General features: G+C 50.9%; 1 protein-coding gene across 1 annotated transcript in view; it reads left to right on the top strand.

Moving 5' to 3' along the window:
• LOC103191577 (APAF1 interacting protein) overlaps positions 1–4988 on the top strand; it is a 7198-nt gene extending 2210 nt beyond the window's left edge. The window contains exons 3-8 of the mRNA XM_042341550.1: positions 886–934; positions 1332–1449; positions 2038–2173; positions 2541–2708; positions 3326–3414; positions 4981–4988. Coding sequence (XP_042197484.1) covers positions 886–934; positions 1332–1449; positions 2038–2173; positions 2541–2708; positions 3326–3414; positions 4981–4988 — 568 coding nt within the window. The remainder of the gene's footprint in view (positions 1–885; positions 935–1331; positions 1450–2037; positions 2174–2540; positions 2709–3325; positions 3415–4980) is intronic.
• The last annotated feature ends 14697 nt before the right edge of the window (positions 4989–19685 follow it).

The raw sequence follows: 19685 nt of genomic DNA, 5'->3' as shown, positions 1-19685 counted from the left end.
TGATGTGAAGAGGTCAGTGACTGGACTAGGTTTTAAAGAGGCTCTGGCTTTACGCTGCAACAAGGACATTGGAGGCAGGCTTAAGATGGCAATGCATGCAAACGAGACTGTGCTCCTTTCTACACAATGAAAACAACAACAAAATTACATTTGTATAGCGCCTTTCACGTCGCGAGGACATCCCAAGGCGCTGGATAGTCAGAGTTTTGGACCCGAGCTGGGGGTCGGGATTGGGGAGGGTGGAGGGCAGGAGGGAAGCAGGGTGATTGAAAACACGGTCGAAGAGGAGGGTCTTGAGATCGGTCTTGAAGGAGGCAAGCGAGGCAGCGAGGTGGAATGACTGGGGGAAGGGGCAGAGTGGCAGAAGGCCCGCCCGCCAATGGTGGGGCAGGAGAGGCGGGGGACATGAATCTGGCTGGAAGGGGGTTAGTGACTCGTAGAGGTAGGGGGTAGCAAGACCATGGAGGGCTTTGAAGGCGAGGACCAGGATCTTGAACTATATCCTCTGAGTGATGGGAAGCCAGTGGAGTCGGGCGAGGATGGGGGTGATAAGAGTCACGGAGCCTGGTGCGGGAGAGGACACGGGCTGCAGAGTTCTGGATGATCTGCAGACTGTGGAGGGGGAGTTGGGAGGCCGACACGCAGGGAGTTTGCTAGTTAAGTCTCGATGTAATGAAGGCGTGCAGAGCCGGGCGATGGTGCGGAGGTGGGGGAAGGCAGAGTGGGTGGCGCAGATGTGGGATAGAACCGAGTAGAAGCTGAGGCTGTGTGATGTGATCCTTTAACTCAAAGTAAACCCAGAGCAGAACTGTGCTCACACTGAGACCACACTCCAACCTCTGCCAATAAGCCCCACAGTCTAACTCTGACTATTTCTCTTCACAGGGATGAAATCTACATTTGTCCCTCGGGGGTGCAGAAGGAGAGAATTCAGGTATGTGACAGGCACAGCATTACGATAGACCTCAGTTCCTACCCCATCCCCCATAAGTTATTCCTAGTGGCTCAAAATTCCTTCTAGTTTTAGCTGGTTAGATTCAAACAGTTATCCCAACGCACACTCTGGGGTCCCCAAGCCTCGGTTCTTGCCAACCTGTGGCTAATACTCTCCGGAATTCGATAAGCAGGGTGCAGGGAGAGAGTGTGCATTGCATTCCACACCCAGAAATTTCCCTGTGTAGATGGCACACATGTGGAGCTCAGTCTGGTTTGGATATTCTTAACCATAGTGATGGGTTTCCTCTTGTGTCAGACACCCAGCTGGCCAGAAAGAAAGTAGTCATCTGTCCAACATCTCTCTCTCTCTTTCTCTCTCTCTCTCTGTTTCTCAGCCAAACGACATGTTTGTTTGTGACATTGAGGAGCGAGATATCTGCCTTCCTGCAGCCTGCAAGAAGCTGAAGAAGAGTCAGTGCACACCTCTGTTTATGAATGCATACATCAAGCGAGGTGAGACCAGGCCCCCCGTCCTCCAACAATGACTGACATCTCTTACAACCGCGTCACAAGGTTTACTGTAAAGTGCAGTGACAGCGCACACCACAAATATAAATAATAATAATCCTTTCATTTGATACTGCGCCTTATCACGTTGTTGAAACGTCTCAAAGCACTTCTCAGGATATATGGTAAAGTGAATTGACTGTATATCCTTGTGGACGAAACACGGCAGCCAGTTGTGCACGGCAGCGTCCCACAAACAGCCGTGGATTGACCACATTTATTTTGGAGGGATTATTACCCCCAGAAAGCGAGGCGAGCGCATTAACCACTATGGGATTCCGTAAACAGCCATGAAGTAAATGATCAGTTTATCTGTGTGGGGAGGGAAGGGGTTGTTTGGCCAGGACACCTGGAGGGAGAAACTCCCTTCTCGTTTCAAGATCCAATGGGATCTTTAACATCCATCTGTCTTTCAATGTGACATTAAGCGATGACGGCTGGGGACGTGTGAGGTTAGGTGTGGCTGCTGCCTGCTGTCAGTGTTACCCTGGTGCTGGGTGTGTGATCATTCTTGGCTGCTGTCTAATCCTACAGGGTCTGGAGCTGTTATACACACTCACTCCAAGGCTGCCGTCATGGCTACTCTCCTCTTCCCGGGAAAGGAGTTTCGGATCACACACCAGGAGATGATCAAAGGGATCAAGAAGGATCAATCTGCCGATTATTACAGGTACAGACACCTTGAAAGACACCTTCGCGTCTCACCTCATTCACCAGGGAGACGAGTTATTTCATAAACCTCCTGTCTTCGCTGCGTCCCGTGTTATTCTGCGTTAAACCTCAATAATAATCCTTGCGTTTGATAAAGTGCCTTATTATGTCTTCACGACGTCTCAAAGTGCTTCACAGAATATACTGTATATTTTGTGGGCAAAACGCACACAGCAGTGTCCCACAAACAGTAGGGGTTGTGTCTGTCTCCCCTAGTTTGACGATGGGGGGTGTTTGCGTCTGTCTCCCCTGGTTTGACGATGGGGGGTGTTTGCGTCTGTCTCCCCTGGTTTCACGATGGGGGGTGTTTGTGTCTGTCTCCCCAGGTTTGACGATACTCTGGTCGTCCCCATCATTGAGAACCTGCCGGAGGAGAGAGACCTGAAGGAGAGGATGGCTCGGGCCATGGACCAGTACCCAGAATCATGTGCAGTGCTGGTGCGTCGTCACGGTGTCTATGTCTGGGGGGAGACTTGGCAGAAAGCCAAATCCATGTGAGTCCGTCACTACCGGCCCTAGTAACCATGACACCCCATGTGCTCACCCACCAGCGCTCACACTGACTCACACTCACACCAGCGCTCACACTGACTCACACTCACACCAGCGCTCACACTGACTCACACTCACACCAGCGCTCACACTGACTCACACTCACACCAGGACTCACACTCAGCTCCACACACCCACAGACCCACATGTTGGGGGTGATACATGATCTCCCACCAGGGAGTATAACAGTCCTGAGCACGAGGGAGACTCGAGTGTTATCTAAAGGTACAGAGGACTGATGAGCCATTCACCCAGTGAATTCTCTCTCTCTCTCTCTCATACTCTCTCTCCTCACTCTCTCTCTCCCTTTCTTCTCCCTCTGTCCCTTCCCCCCCCCTTTCTCCTCTCTCTTACTCTCTCCCACCTTTTTTCTTTCTCTATCTCACTCTTGCACTCTCTCTCTTTTGCCCCCTCTCAGTCTCTCATCCTCTCTCTCCTCCTCTTTCTCCCCCATTCAGTTCTCTTCCCTCCTTCTCTCTATCTTTCTGTTCCCCCCTCTCTCTCCCACCCTCTCTCTTCCCCTCTTTCTCCCCCTCTCACTCTCACTCTCTCCCCCCAGGTGTGAGTGTTATGACTACCTGTTTGATATCGCAGTGCAAATGAAGCAATGTGGCCTCGACCCATCTCAGCTCCCAACAGAGGAAAAAGGTATTCTCTAAGGTCTGCAGTGAGGACACTCCCAGATCCAAGCACAACCCACATAACATCAACACCGAGACATCAAAGATGACATCGGGGAGGTGTGGAGTTACTGGCTGGGTGGGGGAGAGATATATAGATCTTAAATGACTCATCGCTCATCATTTTACACCTATAGATTTCTCCCCCCCCCCAGCAAGTGTGAGTGATTGACTCATCATTCACAGTGTGAGGCAGCAATAAATAAGGTGAACAGGAGGCTGGGCTTTGTTGCTAAATCAGTTGAGTTCAGATCCCCAGACATCATTCTCAGGCTGGTCAAGCCTCACCGTGAGCACTGCAGACAGTTCTGGTCAATGTGATGTAAGGAGCTGTCCAGGGTCTAGAGACAGTCCAGAGGAGAGCAGTGAGGCTGATCCCCAGTGTTAGAGGAATGAGTTGTAATACTAATAATAATCTTTGCATTTGATATAGCACTTTTCATGTCTTCTCGACGTCTCAGAGCACTTCACAGAATAGACTGTAATGTGAATTGACTGTATATTTGTGGGCGGAACGCGGCAGCCAATTGTGCACAGCAATGTCCCACAAATAGCCGTGGATTGAAAATGACCAATTTATTATTGTTTTGTTTTGGAGGGATTATTATTAGGCTCTGTGTGAAGTAAGGAAACTTGCCCAAGGTTTGGCCCTCTGCCTGGAATTGAACCCAGGTGTCTCACTTGCAAGAAATTGCAAGCTTGTAAGAAATTGAGCTTGGCAAAAGTGGTAATTATAAATTGAATGTCTTCGTGCAAGCAAGTGAAGAAATAATTAATAATCACAAATCTGTACAACCCTCATCCAAATGGACAATTCCTTTAAATGCTTTTGTTTTGCAACATTCTACACATTATATGCAATGATTAGACAAGCCGGGGCTCTCCAGTCTTGAGATAAGACGTCTCAGACGGAACCTTATATGGGATTGAAAAAGTAAAGCCAGAATAATACTTTAGGATCCAACAAGACGGTAGAAGAGGACATGGGATTACAGTTAATATGGACGTTTTCAGGGCAGACACCGGGAAGGTTTCTTTACACAGAGGAAAATCAACTGCTGGAACAAGGTTGTCATGAAGGGTGGTTGAGGCCAGGAAACTGGGACTCATTTAAAAAGCAGCTTGATGCTGAGGGTGAGGGGCACGGGGATGGTGGGGGGGTGTCTGGAGGGAAGAGATGGGATGAGCCGAGGGGCCTTTTTCATCCAGACTTTCTGTTATTGATTGACTTGGTGTACAGAGATGAGTGTTCCCTCCTTCCTGTGGTATCACTGAGTTACCTGTAGGCGGCGCATGCGAACTGTTGACACAAGTTGCCTTAACATTTGGTAACTTCTCAGCTGTCAAATGACCAACTAATGGGTATTCCTCTTGGGGGGAGGTACGTGGGGGCTCCTCGTAGCTGTACTGGCTCCGAGGTGTATTGGCTTTGAAAGTACGCTCAGGAGGGGAGATAATCACTCTGTGGAAATCTTATTCCGTTTGCTGAAATCTTATTGGGTCACATAAACGTTCTCTATTCTCTTGATTTTAGAAAGTTAAGGGGTGATCTGACTGAGGTGTTTAAAATGATAAAGGGTTCGATAGGGTCTCTACAGAGAAACTGTTTCCTCTGGTGGGGAATCCAGCACAAGGGGCATCATCTTAACATTAGCGCCCGGCCATTCAGGAGAAGTCAGGAGGCAGTTCATCACCCAAATTACCCCCAGAAAGCGAGGCGAGCGCATTAACCACTATGGGATTCCGTAAACAGCCATGAAGTAAATGATCAGTTTATCTGTGTGGGGAGGGAAGGGGTTGTTTGGCCAGGACACCTGGAGGGAGAAACTCCCTTCTCGTTTCAAGATCCAATGGGATCTTTAACATCCATCTGTCTTTCAATGTGACATTAAGCGATGACGGCTGGGGACGTGTGAGGTTAGGTGTGGCTGCTGCCTGCTGTCAGTGTTACCCTGGTGCTGGGTGTGTGATCATTCTTGGCTGCTGTCTAATCCTACAGGGTCTGGAGCTGTTATACACACTCACTCCAAGGCTGCCGTCATGGCTACTCTCCTCTTCCCGGGAAAGGAGTTTCGGATCACACACCAGGAGATGATCAAAGGGATCAAGAAGGATCAATCTGCCGATTATTACAGGTACAGACACCTTGAAAGACACCTTCGCGTCTCACCTCATTCACCAGGGAGACGAGTTATTTCATAAACCTCCTGTCTTCGCTGCGTCCCGTGTTATTCTGCGTTAAACCTCAATAATAATCCTTGCTTTATAAAGTGCCTTATTATGTCTTCAGACGTCTCAAAGGCTTCACAGAATATACTTGTATATTTTGTGGGCAAACGCACACAGCAGTGTCCCACAAACAGTAGGGGTTGTGTCTGTCTCCCCTAGTTTGACGATGGGGGGTGTTTGCGTCTGTCTCCCCTGGTTTGACGATGGGGGGTGTTTGCGTCTGTCTCCCCTGGTTTCACGATGGGGGGTGTTTGTGTCTGTCTCCCCAGGTTTGACGATACTCTGGTCGTCCCCATCATTGAGAACCTGCCGGAGGAGAGAGACCTGAAGGAGAGGATGGCTCGGGCCATGGACCAGTACCCAGAATCATGTATAATAATAATCCTTGCATTTCATACAGTGCCTTATCATGTCTTCAAGACGTCTCAAAGCGCTTCACAGAGTATATTGTAAAATGAATTGACTTTATATTTTGTGGGAGAAACATGGCAGCCAATTGCGCACAACAGTGTCCCACAAACAATCGTGGATTGAGTGACTTCATTATTATTATTTTTGGAAAGGGATTGTTACCACCTGGATAAACAATCCACCAATCGACTAACAACCTGGTTCCTACTTACTGCTCGGTAAACAGAGGCGATTGGAGTAAGGAAACTTGCCCAACGTTTCTCTGTGCCCAGGAATCGAACCCAGATCCTCTCACTTGCGAGATGAGCTCAACCACAAAGCTAAAGGACTCTATGAGATGGGAGATTGAGGCTCCTCTCCCCCCACCCCAAACCCCCCCCTTTCCCTTCCTGGTAAATATAAATGTAAATGGAAGATTATTTTACTGCAAAAATTATAATGAATTGGCTGCTGGTGATCTGTTGCCTGTGGAGCACTAACCGGTAGGCACAATTGTGCACAGCGGAGTCCCACAAACAGCTGTGGTTTGAGTGACCAATATTTTTCTTAGGGATTATTACCCCCAGAAAGCGATCCGCCAATCCACTAACAACCGGGTTCCTACTTACTGTTGGGTAAACAGAGGCGCGTGGAGTAAGGAAACTTGCCCGAGATTTTGCCCTGCCCAGGGATCAAACCCAGGTCCTCTCGCTTGCAAGGCCAGTGCAGTAACCACGAGGCTACAGGGCGCCATAATTGCTCCCTGGCGTGTTAGTAGGGTGGAGTGGTTGATGGGGAGCGAGTCCGAGGTCAGATGTTAGTAACATGGGGTGATCAGTGCAGGTGATCGACAGCTGCACAGGTGACTGGAACAAGAGGCTAAAGTGCCACCGAGTGGGGAGAGTGAGTGTCTGTCACAGTGAGTGTCCCCACCAGTGTGAAGTGGGCCAACATCTTTTTTTGTTTACATAACATGTCGGAGCGGGAGTAGGCTATTCGGCCCTTCGAGCCTCTGCTCCGCAATTCAATCATGGCTGATCTTCTAATCTAACTCCAGCTAATACCATAAACCTGCCTCATCCCCATATCCCTTAATCCCTTGTGTTATTTCTAAAGGCAGTTTCTCTCTCCTGGTGTCCTCGCCAACAATTCCCAAACAAAATGGGCATCCATTGCTTGTGGGACACTGCTGTGTGCAAATTGGCTGTCGCAATTGCCTACAAAATACTTTACAATCCTGCAAAGTGCATTAGGTCATCCTCCAGGCATGTATTTGCTGTAGCAAATGTAAGGATTATTATCATTATTTTAAACACGGCTTTAGATTGCAGTGATAACAGGAGCTGAGTGGATAGAATCTCTGCCCCCGGTGACTGCTCTTCGCTGCGAGTTCCACCAACAAGCCACCAGCCAGGCTGATCAGGATTTGTGCTCGATCATTTCATTTTAAATTTTAATTCAGAATAGTCTCACTGGCTCAGAACAGGTGGAAATCTGGGCCTTGGGGAGGAGGTGGGGGCGGTAGGGGAGGATGAGAGGTTTAATAGAACAAGCCGCTCTTCTCAAGGCACAGCACGGAATTCATTTGCTATCCTGAGCAGACAGGAGCAAGCGGGGTGTCTGGCAGGAGCCAAACCACTTGAAGATTCCTGACTCAAAGGCTTATTAAACACGTCCCCAAACCTCAGGCTAACAAGTTCTGACTCCGACAGTCAGTCTGCTCTCCCCGGCTCTGCTGGGAGTTACTCTGAAATTGTTTCTTCAGCAACTTAAATCATCGATGGCAAGCTCTGCGGTTTTAGCTGGTTAGACTCCAGCAGTTACTCCAACGCACACTCTGGGCTCCCCCCAAACCTTGGCCCAAACCGCGCTTAATATTCTCTGGAATTAGGTAAACAGGTTGCGTCCCTCCAGGGAGAGAGAGAGAGAGCGAGTGTGTGCGCATTCCATTTTAACAATCTATCTCTGAGATTTCCGTGTGTAGGTGGGAGGCCTGGAACTCTCAGCTCGGTTTGGATAGTCTTCAGTCCGTTGATGGGTTTCCACGTGTGTCAGACACCCGGCTGACAAAAACAATCACCTGGGCTCACTCGGTTGGCCGCATGGTAACCTCTCTGTCCGACGGTTGTGTGGTCAGACACTGAGGATGGTGGGACTGTGAGCAGACAGTCTAGGCTGACACCGCACTGCAGTGCTGTGGTAGTGGGGGGGAGAGGGGAGGGGGGGAGTGTTGCATGGTCGGAGGTGCCGTCCTTCAGATGAGATGAGGTCCCGTCTGCCTGTCCAGGTGGACGTTTAAGATTCTCTGGCGCTTTTCGAAAAGAGTAGGGAGTTTCTCTCTGCCGTTGTCCTGACCAACAACTCCCCCATAAAATGTGGTCACTCACTCCATGGCTGTTTGTGGGACGCTGCTGTCCGCAACTGGCTGCCGCGATTTGCCCGCAAAATACACAGTCACTCCACTTCACCGTATATCCTGTGAAGCGCTCTGAGAAGTCTCGACAACATGATAAGGCGCTGCATCAAATGCAAGGACGATTATTATTATTAATAAATTATTATCTCTGAGCAGCTCTTCATACTGTTTAACCCAAGCTGACCTGCTGGAGCCAGGAAAGCGAGAGACAAACAGATGCAATTACTGCTCATTTACTAACGTCTCTCACCATCATTCCAGCTCAGAGTAAAATCTCCCACTGACGTGTCTCCCGAGGATAGAGCCGTTTACAGTTAGGTGGCTGTGTTCTGAACTGGTTGATAATTAACTGACCTATTTTTCCTGTAAATTATCTGGGTCTCAACNGGGGGATGGGAGGGAGGGGGGTTGTGTTGCTAAGCTCGAACACCGCTGGATAGATTGCAAGCAGCAGGTCGCGAAGTATCAGGCTGCCAGTCACAGTGATCGTCTGCTCCGACACTGAGCTGGGAAATGTCTCTGTCTGTCATTACAGCTCATTGACATTGCTGCTCATTGTCCATTTAGCGCAGAAACCTGCTCTTCAGACTCGTGTCTCACGCTCATGCGGTATTAACTGGTTAGACTCCAGCAGTTACCCCAGCGCACACTCTGGGCTCCCCCCAAGCCGTAGCTCTTACCAACCCGCGCTTAATACTTTCCGGAATTAGGTAAGCAGGATGCGTCCTTCCAAGGAGAGAGAGAGAGAGAGAGAGAGAGAGCGCGTTCATGACCTGAGAGGCTGAGCCTGAGGGCTGATGCTGACTCGCTGATCGCTCGCTCCCGGTCTGTGGATGCACGTTTTGGCTGCCGTCCCGACCCGAGCCTCCCCCTCCCCCTCCACTCCAAATCCCTCTTCTCCCACCTCCCCCTCTATGTCTCTCCTCCCACCCCCCTCTATCCGCTACTCCCCCTCTGTCCTTCTCTCCCACCGCCCTCCCCACCTTCTCTCTCTCTCCTCGACCCCATCACCACTTCCCTCTGCTCCAGCCTGGGCATCCTCCGCCCGGCCCATCGTGGCTCCCGGCAATGGCTGTCCCAGAACAGCGACCCCAAGTGTCCCATCACTCACTCCCTCCGCTCAAACCGCCTCCTTAAGGCAAACCCAACTCCCCCTCCCTCATACATACCCTCCCCAACTCTCCACTCACACCACTCTCCACAACCCTCTCTCCTGTACAACCCAAAATCCTCTCCGCATCACTCTCTCCTCCCTCTCCTCCCTCCAGCAAACCCACCCACACTTTCCTCCAAAATGTCCGTTCCCTCTCAAATAAAGCCTTCACCATCCACGAACTCATCCTGGACGAGCTCCTTGACATTCTTGGGCTCACCAAAACCTGGCTCTCCCCCAATGACCCCGTCCCCTAGTGGAAGCCTCCCCTCCAGGCTACACCTTCCACCACACCCCCCTGTCCAAACCAGCGTGGTGGCAGGGTGGCCTTCATTTCCAAAGCCGCCCTTGGTCTCACCCCCTACTCCTCTGGCTGCTTCCCCTCCTTCGAGCACTTCTTCCACCCCTCTCTCCCATTGAAAACCCTCCTTGTCTACTGCCCCCTAAGCTCCCCGGCTCTTCCCACACAAACATCTCTACTCTCCTCTCTTCCCTGTCCCTCTGCTCCGAGCTCCTGCTCATAATGGGAGATTTCAACCTCCACCTAAACTCCCCTTGCACTACATCTGCCGACTTCACTGCGCTCCTCTCCTCCCTAAACCTCACCCTTCATATAAATTCACCCACCCACAACCGTGGTCATGCCCTTGACTTCGTTATCACCCACGGCCTTGACATTTCTGACCTCAGCATAGTGGACAAGGCCATCTCAAACCACTTCCTCATCTCCTTCTCCTCTCACATCCCTCTCCTCCACCAAGCCCTCAACCATCCTCTACCACTCTTGGAAAAGGCTACCCCATGAGACCTTCACAAAGGCCCTCACATCATCAAACATCCTATCCCTCTGGCCTTCCACTCACGGAGATGCTGAAGCAGCCGTCCAGCTGCTCCATGATCACCTCTCCTCCACCTTCAACTTCCTCATCCCCCTGAAATCCAGGACCATCTCCAAACCCACCCGATCCCCCTGGTACAACAACCATCTCCGCTGCCTAAAAACCCAAACCCGGCTGCTCGAGCGCAGATGGCGGAAAACTGGCCTGACAGTCCACCGCCAACTGTGGCTCGAGCATCTCCTCAGCTACCGCCGTTCTTTGACACACGCAAAAACGGCTTCTACTCCAACATCATCTTGGAGGCTAAACACAACCCTAAAATCCTTTTTTCCACCACCCGCTACCTCCTCCGTGCCCCCCCTCAGGCCCCTCAATCTTCATATCCAATGCCAAGTGCGAGGAGGTCATGGACTTCTTTTCATCTAAAATTCACAACATCCGCCAGGCAGCCTCATCCACCTGCCCTTTGTCACCCACCACCACCCCCTCTCCGTCCCCCTCACCCTCCCCATCATCTGCTCCTACCATGACCACCATCCTACATTCCTTCCTCCCCATCTCTCCCTCCTCTCACCCACCATCACCTCCATGAAACCCACCACCTGCTGCCTCGACCCCCTCCCCACCAACTTACTGGTCACACAGCTCCCCCTCCTCTGCCCACTACTGGCTGATGTCATCAACCAGTCCCTCTCCTCCAGATCAGTCCCTGCCCCCTCAAAACTGCTGTCATCACCCCCCCTCCTCAAAAAACCCTCCCTAGATCCCTCAAACCCCAGCCACTACCGCCCTACTTCTAACCTGCCCTTCCTCGCAAAAGTCCTAGAATGCATTGTTGCAAATCAACTCCGCGCACACCTCTCCTCCCACTCCCTCTTCGAGGTCCGGTCCGGTTTCCGCCCACAGTACAGAGACTGCACTTGTGAAAGTCACAAACAACAACCTCTCTATCTGTGACCAGGGCTCCCTCTGCCTCCTTGTCCTCCTGGATCTCTCCACCGCGTTCGACACAATCGATCACGCCATCCTCCTCCATTGCCTTTCCTCCGTCATCCACCTCAGTGGGACCGCACTCGCCTGGTTCGAGTCCTACCTCACAAACCGCCAGCAGTACATCTGCACAAACGGCTTCTCCTCCCACTCTCACCCAGTCACCTGCGGATACCCAGATTCATCCTTGGCCCCCTCCTCTTTCTGATCTATATGTTCCCTCTTGGGGATGTCATCCGCAGTACACTTCCACATGAAAGCAGATGACACCCAACTCTACTTTTCCACCTCTCTTTGTGACCCTCAGTCCCCTGATGTTCTGTCAGCTGCCTGTCAGATCTCAGGGGTTGGATGAGCGCAAATTTCCTTCAGCTGAACGTTGACAAGACGGAAGCCATACTCTTTGACTCTTGTCAACATCTGAAATCTCATGGTTCTCACCTCCTCCACCTGCCCGACCTCTCCCTAAAACTGTCAGGTTCGACCCCCAATTATCCTTCCTCCCCCACATCTGGTCCCTCACCAGCACCGCCTTTTTCCACCTCTGATGCTTCGCCCATCTCCGCCAATACCTCTCCTCAAAAGCCGCTGAAACCCTAGTCCATGCCTTTGTCACCTCTCAGCTGGACTACTCTAATGCCCTCCTCGCCGGTCTCCCATCCATCACCATCCATAAAATCCACATTCAAAACTTTGCCGCCCACATTCTCACCCACACCAAACTCCGCTCACCGATCCCCCCAGTCCTGGCCAGACTGCACCGGCTGCCTGTCCCAGAGAGGATCGACTTCAAGATTCTCACCCTTGTATTCAAATCCCTGCATTTCTCTGCACCCTCCGACCTCTCTTACCTCCTCTCTCCTCAAAACAGTACCCGTTGCCTTCGCTCCTCCGGGTCTGGCCTCCTCGTCCCCCGAGTCCTCCGCTCCACCCTCGGCAGCCGTGCCTTCAGCCACTGTGCCCCGAGGCTCTGGAACTCCCTTCCTCACTCCCTTCGTCTCGCCCCCTCTTTTCCCACTTTCAGATCTCAGCTGAAGATCTTTCTTTTCGGCCGCGTCTTTGGTCACCTTCCTCCCCCCTCCCTCTGGCTCGGCCCCGGGATCCATTACTGTGAAGCGCTCTGAGACGCCGTCCAGCGTAGAGGGCGCTATATAAATCCAAGTTGTTGTTGTTGAATTCAGGATCCCTGCGGCAACCAATTCCTCACTCTTAGCCTGGAGACCAAATTGTTGTTAAATTAATGTAAGATCACGCAAGAATTTGGAGAATCTTACATTTCAGCCTTTGTTTGAAAGACTTTTTTTCTGTGTTCTTAACAAGACCCGACAGCCACATCACGGAGCCAATTCCTGTTGAGAACTTAGCTACTCAGCAGGGACTCAGCTCCTGATATGAAGATGAACGGTGAGCTGATCTGCTCCCCTCCTTCCCCCATACAATAATAAATGGAGTGCAAACCTCCCCCCCACAACCGTGTGTCTGACACCCACAGAAACCCATCAACTTGAATCACAAGATAGACTCACTGGGATAGAAGAATAACTTATCAGGAAATACATCAATGAATCAGCGATAAACAAACGAGCGTTGTCAAGGAAACCAGGAGATCTGGGAATGGAAGGTAAGGAATCTTACTAATAATAATCCTTGCGTTTGATATAGCGCCTTGTCACGTTTTCGAGACGTCTTAAAGCGCTTCATAGAATATACTGTAAAGTGAATTGACTGTGTATTTTGATGGTGAAACGCGGCAATTAATTGCGCACAGCAGCGTCCCACAAACAGCCGTGGATTGAGTGACCAAATTATTATTAATTTATTTTTGAAGAAATTACTACTCCTGGAAAGTGATCCGCCAATCAATTAACAACCAGGCTCCTACTTACTGGTAGGCAAACAGAAGCGTGTGAAGTAAGGAAACTTGCCCAACGTTTCGCCCTGCCCGGGAATCGAACTCAGGTCCTCCAGATGAGTGCTCTAACCACTAAGCTACAGGACTCCACTGCTAACGTTTCCACTCCACCAACCCCCGGATGGGAACGCAGCTGTTTCCTGCGGCGCTCGGAAACATTGTGTACACTGTTTTTCAAGGTTCATTAAGACACGCTGCTTCCTCCCTCCCTTACCTGGGCTCCTCCCTCTCTCTCTCTCCCTCTCTCGCTCCACCCAAGATTTCCTCTCCCTCTGCTTGGCGGACACTGACCTGCTCCATGTCCCCTGCCCTGCCTACTCCACCCTGCCCAGACTGCTCCCCACCCCACAATCAGCTGTTGAGCCTTCTGTAATGATTCTCGATCCACAACAGTGATGTATTCAGTATTAAGCTCGTCCCTCGCATCCTCCGCCCAACCATCGGAGGTCACGCTTTCAGCCACTACACCCCAAAACTGTGGAACACTCTCTCTCAATCCCTCCACCTTGCTCCCTCTTTCCCGTTTTTCAAGTCCCGCCTGAAAACTTTCCTCTCCAACCATGGTTATGGTCACCTCCGCGGCTCGGAGTCAGGCTCTGCCACTGTTAAGCACTCTGAAACACTACCCTGCCTGGAGGGCGCAAGTTGTCGTTGTTGTTAAGTAATTCCTTGTTTTTCCTTTATTGGTGAGTGAGGTTAGACTGCTCACTCCCATTAACCCAATTACCCCCAATATGTTTCACTTAAACAAACCAGGGTTGTCTCCTCAGACCAGTCCCCAGCAAAGAGCATGAGATCTCCTCTGTGAGCTGCGGATTCCTGATCTTTTCATGAAACATGTTGAGAACATCCAAGAACGGTCTCTGGTGTGTCCTCCTGCGTCCGTTGGCCTTGATGACATCTGAGGAGAGGAGTTTGAAAAAAAGATATGAACAAGAAAGACCTGCATGGAAAGCGGTTAAAGCAAAAGCAACTGTGGTATGCAATTGATTATTGATTCTTGATTCCGCAACCAACTACACACCAAATGACCACGCGCCAACTCTTTTAGGCCCAAATTGCTCAGCTCAAAACAACCATCAACATCATCATCAACACACACACATCCCATGGTGTCCTTTTATACATCTGTCTTCTTCTGATTGGCTCTTTCTTAATTGCCATTAACTTCTTAAAGCAATCTCCTAAACCTTCAACCTTTTTGACCCCCCCCCCACCCTCCGCCACTCCCCCTCCGCCTCACCCCCTCTGCCTCTGCCTTGCGCCCTCCCTCGCCTCCATCGCCTCCCTCACCTCCTACCCCTCCCTTGCCTCCTCCCTTCCCTCGAGTTCACCCTCACCCCTTCCCTCATCCCCTCCACTGCCCCCTCCCTCGCCTCCTTCAAGGATGGAGTACGCAAGTGTGGACTAACTGGCAGACAGGTAGTGGGGATGGGATGAAGGATTCAGGGTCTGCCACACTGGCTAAAACAAATCCAGGCATCTTCTATGCCCACTCACAGTCCTTGCCCACTGCCAGGGATGTCAAACAGTCTGTGTGTTTGATGTACATGATTTGTACCTGAATACCAAATTAATCAGAAGCAACATTAACATCAAACACTGTGAACATCAAACAAGTGAGCTCCAGCCCAACCTCTCACACTGCAGTCACAGGCCGGACGGAGCCTGTGGGGGAGGAGGGTGTACCGTCCATTCTTCAGTGTGTCAGGCTCTGATGATGAGCGTCCTCCCATCGTAAATGGCGCTATACAAATGTAATTTTATTGCTGTTGTTGTTGTCTCGCCCCATCCCTCAGAGGATCCAGTACAAAACCTTTGTTCTCACCTTCAAAGCCTTCCATGGTCTTGCTCCCAAATACATCTCCAACCTCCTAACCCCATATCAGCCTGTCCACTCCCTCCACTCGGTGGACACTGCCCTGCTTCAGGTCCCCCGCACGCCTCTCCCCCTTACCATCGATGGTCAGGCCTTCAGCATCTCTGCCCCCACACTCTGGAACTCTATCCCACAGTCCCTACACCTCACCCACTATCTTGTCTCCTTCAAGTCCCATATAGCGCCTCATCATGTCGTTGAGACATCTCAATGAAAAGTGTAGCGACTGTGTGTTTTGTGGACAAAATGCGGTAGCCAGTTTGCACACAGCAAATCCCACAAACAGCCATGGAGTAAGTCACCAATGTTGTCCAATATTGTTGTCCAACACACCGGGGGAGAGAAACTTCCTTCTCTTTTCGAATAGCAACGTGGGACCTTTAACGTCCACCTGAACAGGCAAACAGGACCTCCACTTAATGTCTCATCCGAAGGACGGCACCTCCGACAATACAGCAAACCCCCCGCGCTGACTGGAATGTCAGTGATTCCAAGTTACACTAGGTGATTCCAAGTTCCGACGTGGGGGCTTGAACCCACAAACTTCTGATTCAGGGATAAAAGAGAGAGAGAGAGAGGGATACCGCTACCACAGGCTGACACACATCTCACCCCAAGGACTGATCAGGCGAACGGTACGGATCCCACGGCACGAGAGGAGGGTCCTGGCCGACAATCCACCCCCAGATAAACTGCTGCGTTCACAACAACACACAGATGCTGTACTGCAATAATAATCCTTGCATTTGATATATCACCTCATCACGTCTTCAAGACGTCTGAAAGCCTTTCACAGAATAAACTGTAGATTGAACTGACTGTAGATTGTATGGGTGAAACTCTCAGCTCTGTACAACAACTGCCAGTGAAATACTGAAATGTTGTGATATTTCATGCGCTGCAACAAGAGAGAAGATTATTATTGTTTAATGGGGGGAGATGCAATATTTTGGCCACATTTCTTAGGGAACATCAGTCAGGAGGATTTACTGCCTGTACGTAATACACTGAGGTTTATGTGAGCAGTGAGTAACAGGCAGTGAATTGATAGAAGAGTTCAGAGAATGTCGATAATGCAAAGCTCAAATGGTTTCTGTGTGAATTTGTGACTCAGGTGACAAATTACAGTCTCTTTACTCTCAACACCTATAACACTTTCAGTAAACAGTGGTGCTAATGTAAGTGAAATTGTGTCCTGTAGCTTAGTGGTTAAAGCACTCGCCTCACAAGCAAGAGGACCTGGATTCAATTCCTGGGCAGGGTGAAACGTTGAGCAAGTTTCCTTACTCTACCTGCCTCATCGAGCAGTAATTAGGCACCCAGTTATTAATCGATTGGTGGTTTGCTTTTCCGAGGCTAATAATCCATTAAAAGAAATAACAATATGACCACTCAATCCACAGCTGTTTGTGGGACGCTGCTGTGCTCAATTGGCTGCCGCATTTCACCCACAAAATATACAGTTAATTCATGTAACAGTATATTCTGTGGAGTTCTTTTGAGACTTCTCAACGTTGTGGTAAGGCACCGTATCAAATGCAGGGATTACTGTTATTATTGTGTGTGTGCGGCCTAGCGCAGTTGGTCGCGCTCTTCCCTCTGGGTCAGCAGGTTGTGGGTTCGAGCCCCCACAGTGGGACTTGGAAGTCATATTGATCAGTCTGCCACTTCAGTACTATGCTGGAGGTGCGCTATATTGTCAGAGGTGCTGAGACATTAAATCAAAGCCCCTTCTACCTGTTCAGGTGGATGTTAAAGATCCCACGACATTATTTGGAAAGAGAAGGGAGTTTCTGTCTCCCGGTGTCCTGACTAACGGCTGTTTGTGGGACATCACTGTGCACAAACCGGTTGCAGTGATGGTTAAATGGTTAAGTAAATCTGAGTGAAGCAATGAAAGGGTAAAGAGAAAGTAACGCTTTCTGGTTTGGCCACAAGATCCCAGGGAGCAGGCGGGGGGAAGGGACAGGAGATGGACCGGGCCATGGGTGTAATCTATTCTAGCCGTGGGCGGCAGCTCCCACTGTGTCTCTCTCTGCTCCACACCAGCAAACACTCAATAACACTGCCCACCCACAGCACAGCACAGGGAGCTCTACTCTGTATCGAACTCGTGCGCTACCACTGATTTTTTGGGGGTCAACCGGGTGTCTGACACGTGTGGAAATCCATCACTGTTGCTTAAGAGTCTCCAAACCAAGCTGAGAATTTCAGGCCTCCCACCTACACATGGAAATCCCAGACATAGATTATTGGAATGAAATGCGCACTCTCTCTCTCTCTCTCCCTCTCTCCCTGGAGGGACGCTTCCTGATTACCTAATTTCGGAAAGTATTAGGCGCAGGTTGGCAAGAACCTAGGATTGGGGACCCCAGATTGTGTGTTGGATCTGGGAGTGTGGACAGACAGTGTAGAGGGAGCTTTACTCTGTCTCTAACCCTTGCTGTGACTGACTCACACAGAGACTCTCTCACACACCCACTCACACACATACACACTCACATACTCACACACACACCCTCACATACACATCCTCACACACAAACAACCTCACACACAGACTCTCACACACATATAGACTCACATACACACATCCTCACACACGCAAATACACCCTCACACACAGTCTCTCATACACACACACACTGCAGTGACGGTCAGATTAACCATCCTCCCGGGAGCAGCGACCTCTCTTCCCATCGAGAGGGGAAATGCGGAACAGACATCTGTCCACAGCAATCATTGCACCGTTGCTCATTAAAGACTCCAATGCAACCTTCAGGCACTGACAGCATCACCATCCATGGTTGCACACTCCACCTCACTGAGTCAGTCTGGAACCTTGGCATCTTGTTCGACCCTCAACTATCCTTTCTACCCCACATCTGCACCATGACCCACTCTGCCATCCCCCACCTCCGCAACATTGCCCGGCTCTGCCACTGTCTCACACCGCAGGCCTCCGAAACCCTCATACACACATTCATAACAACAGCAACAACTTGGATTTATATAGCGCCCTCTACGCCGGACGGCGTCTCAGAGCGCTTTACAGTAACGGATCCCGGGGCCGAGCCAGGGTGAGGGGGGGTGGGGAGCCAGGGGGAGGGGGAAGGTGACCAAAAGTGCGGTCGAAAAGAAAGATCTTCAGCGGAGACGTGAAAGTGGGAAGAGGGAGCGAGACGAAGGGAGTGAGGAAGGGAGTTCCAGAGCCTCGGGGCATAGTGGCTGAAGGCACGGCCGCCGAGGGTGGAGCGGACGACTCGGGACGAGGAGGCCAGACCTGGAGGAACGAAGGCAACGGGTATTATTTTGAGGAGAGAGGAGGTCAGAGAGGTCGGGGGTGCAGAGGAGTGGAGGGATTTGAATACGAGGGTGAGGATCATGAAGTCCATCGTCTCTGGGACAGGCAGCCAGTGCAGTCTGGCCAGGACTGGGGGGGTCGGGGAGCGGAGTTTGGTGCGGGTGAGAATGTGGGCGGCAGAGTTGTGAATAATCTGGATTTTATGGATGGTGGTGGAGTGGAGGCCGGCGAGGAGGGCATCAGAGTAGTCCAGCCGAGAGGTGACAAAGGCATGGACTAGGGCTTCAGCGGCTTTTGGGGAGAGGTATTGACGGAGACGGGCGATGCGTCTGATGTGGAAGAAAGTGGTGCTGGTGAGGGACTGGATGTGGGGGAGGAAGGATAGTTGGGGGTCGAACCTGACCCCTAGGTTGCGTCCAGGCTTGACTATGCAAACTCCAGGCTTGTCGGGCTCCCCAACACCTCCCTCCATAGGCTGCAGATCATCCAAAACTCTACAGCCCGTGTCCTCTTCCGTACCAGACTCCATGACCCTATCACCCCCATCCTCGCCCGACTCCACTGGTCCGTCTCAAGATCTTCCTCTTTGAGCTTACCTTTGGTCACCCTCCTACCCCCACCCTCTCTGCCCTCCACCCCTCCTGATCCCAACCACCAGCTTGGATCCAAATCCCTGACTGTCCGGTGCCTTGGGACATCCTCCCAACGTAAGGCGCTGTGTAATCATCAATCTGAATCATGTTTTCACGCAATAAAGTGTCAGTGTATCGGTGAGCAGTGGGGTCCTGTAGTTTAGTGGTTAGAGCCCTCGCCTCACAAGCGAGAGGACCTGGGTTTGGTTCCTGGGCGGGTTACGGTGAAACGTTAGGCAAGTTTCCTTACTCCACACGTCTCTGTTTACGTACTAGTAAGTGGGAACCCGGTTGTTAATTGATTGGCGGATCGCTTTCTCGGGGGTAATAATCCCTTCAAAAAAAAACAATATGGTCCCTCAATCCACGGCTCTGTGGGACGCTGCGGTGCTCAATCGGCCGCCGCGTTTCACCCACAAAACACACAGTCAATGCACTTTACAGTGTATCCTGTGAAGCGCTTTGAGATGTCTCGGGATAAGGCGCCGTATCAAA

Source organism: Callorhinchus milii, unplaced genomic scaffold (assembly GCF_018977255.1).
Source record: "Callorhinchus milii isolate IMCB2004 unplaced genomic scaffold, IMCB_Cmil_1.0 Scaffold17, whole genome shotgun sequence".
Lineage (NCBI taxonomy): Eukaryota > Metazoa > Chordata > Chondrichthyes > Chimaeriformes > Callorhinchidae > Callorhinchus > Callorhinchus milii.
Note: the sequence above shows the minus strand (reverse complement) of the source record. Positions and strands in the feature narration are given on the sequence as shown.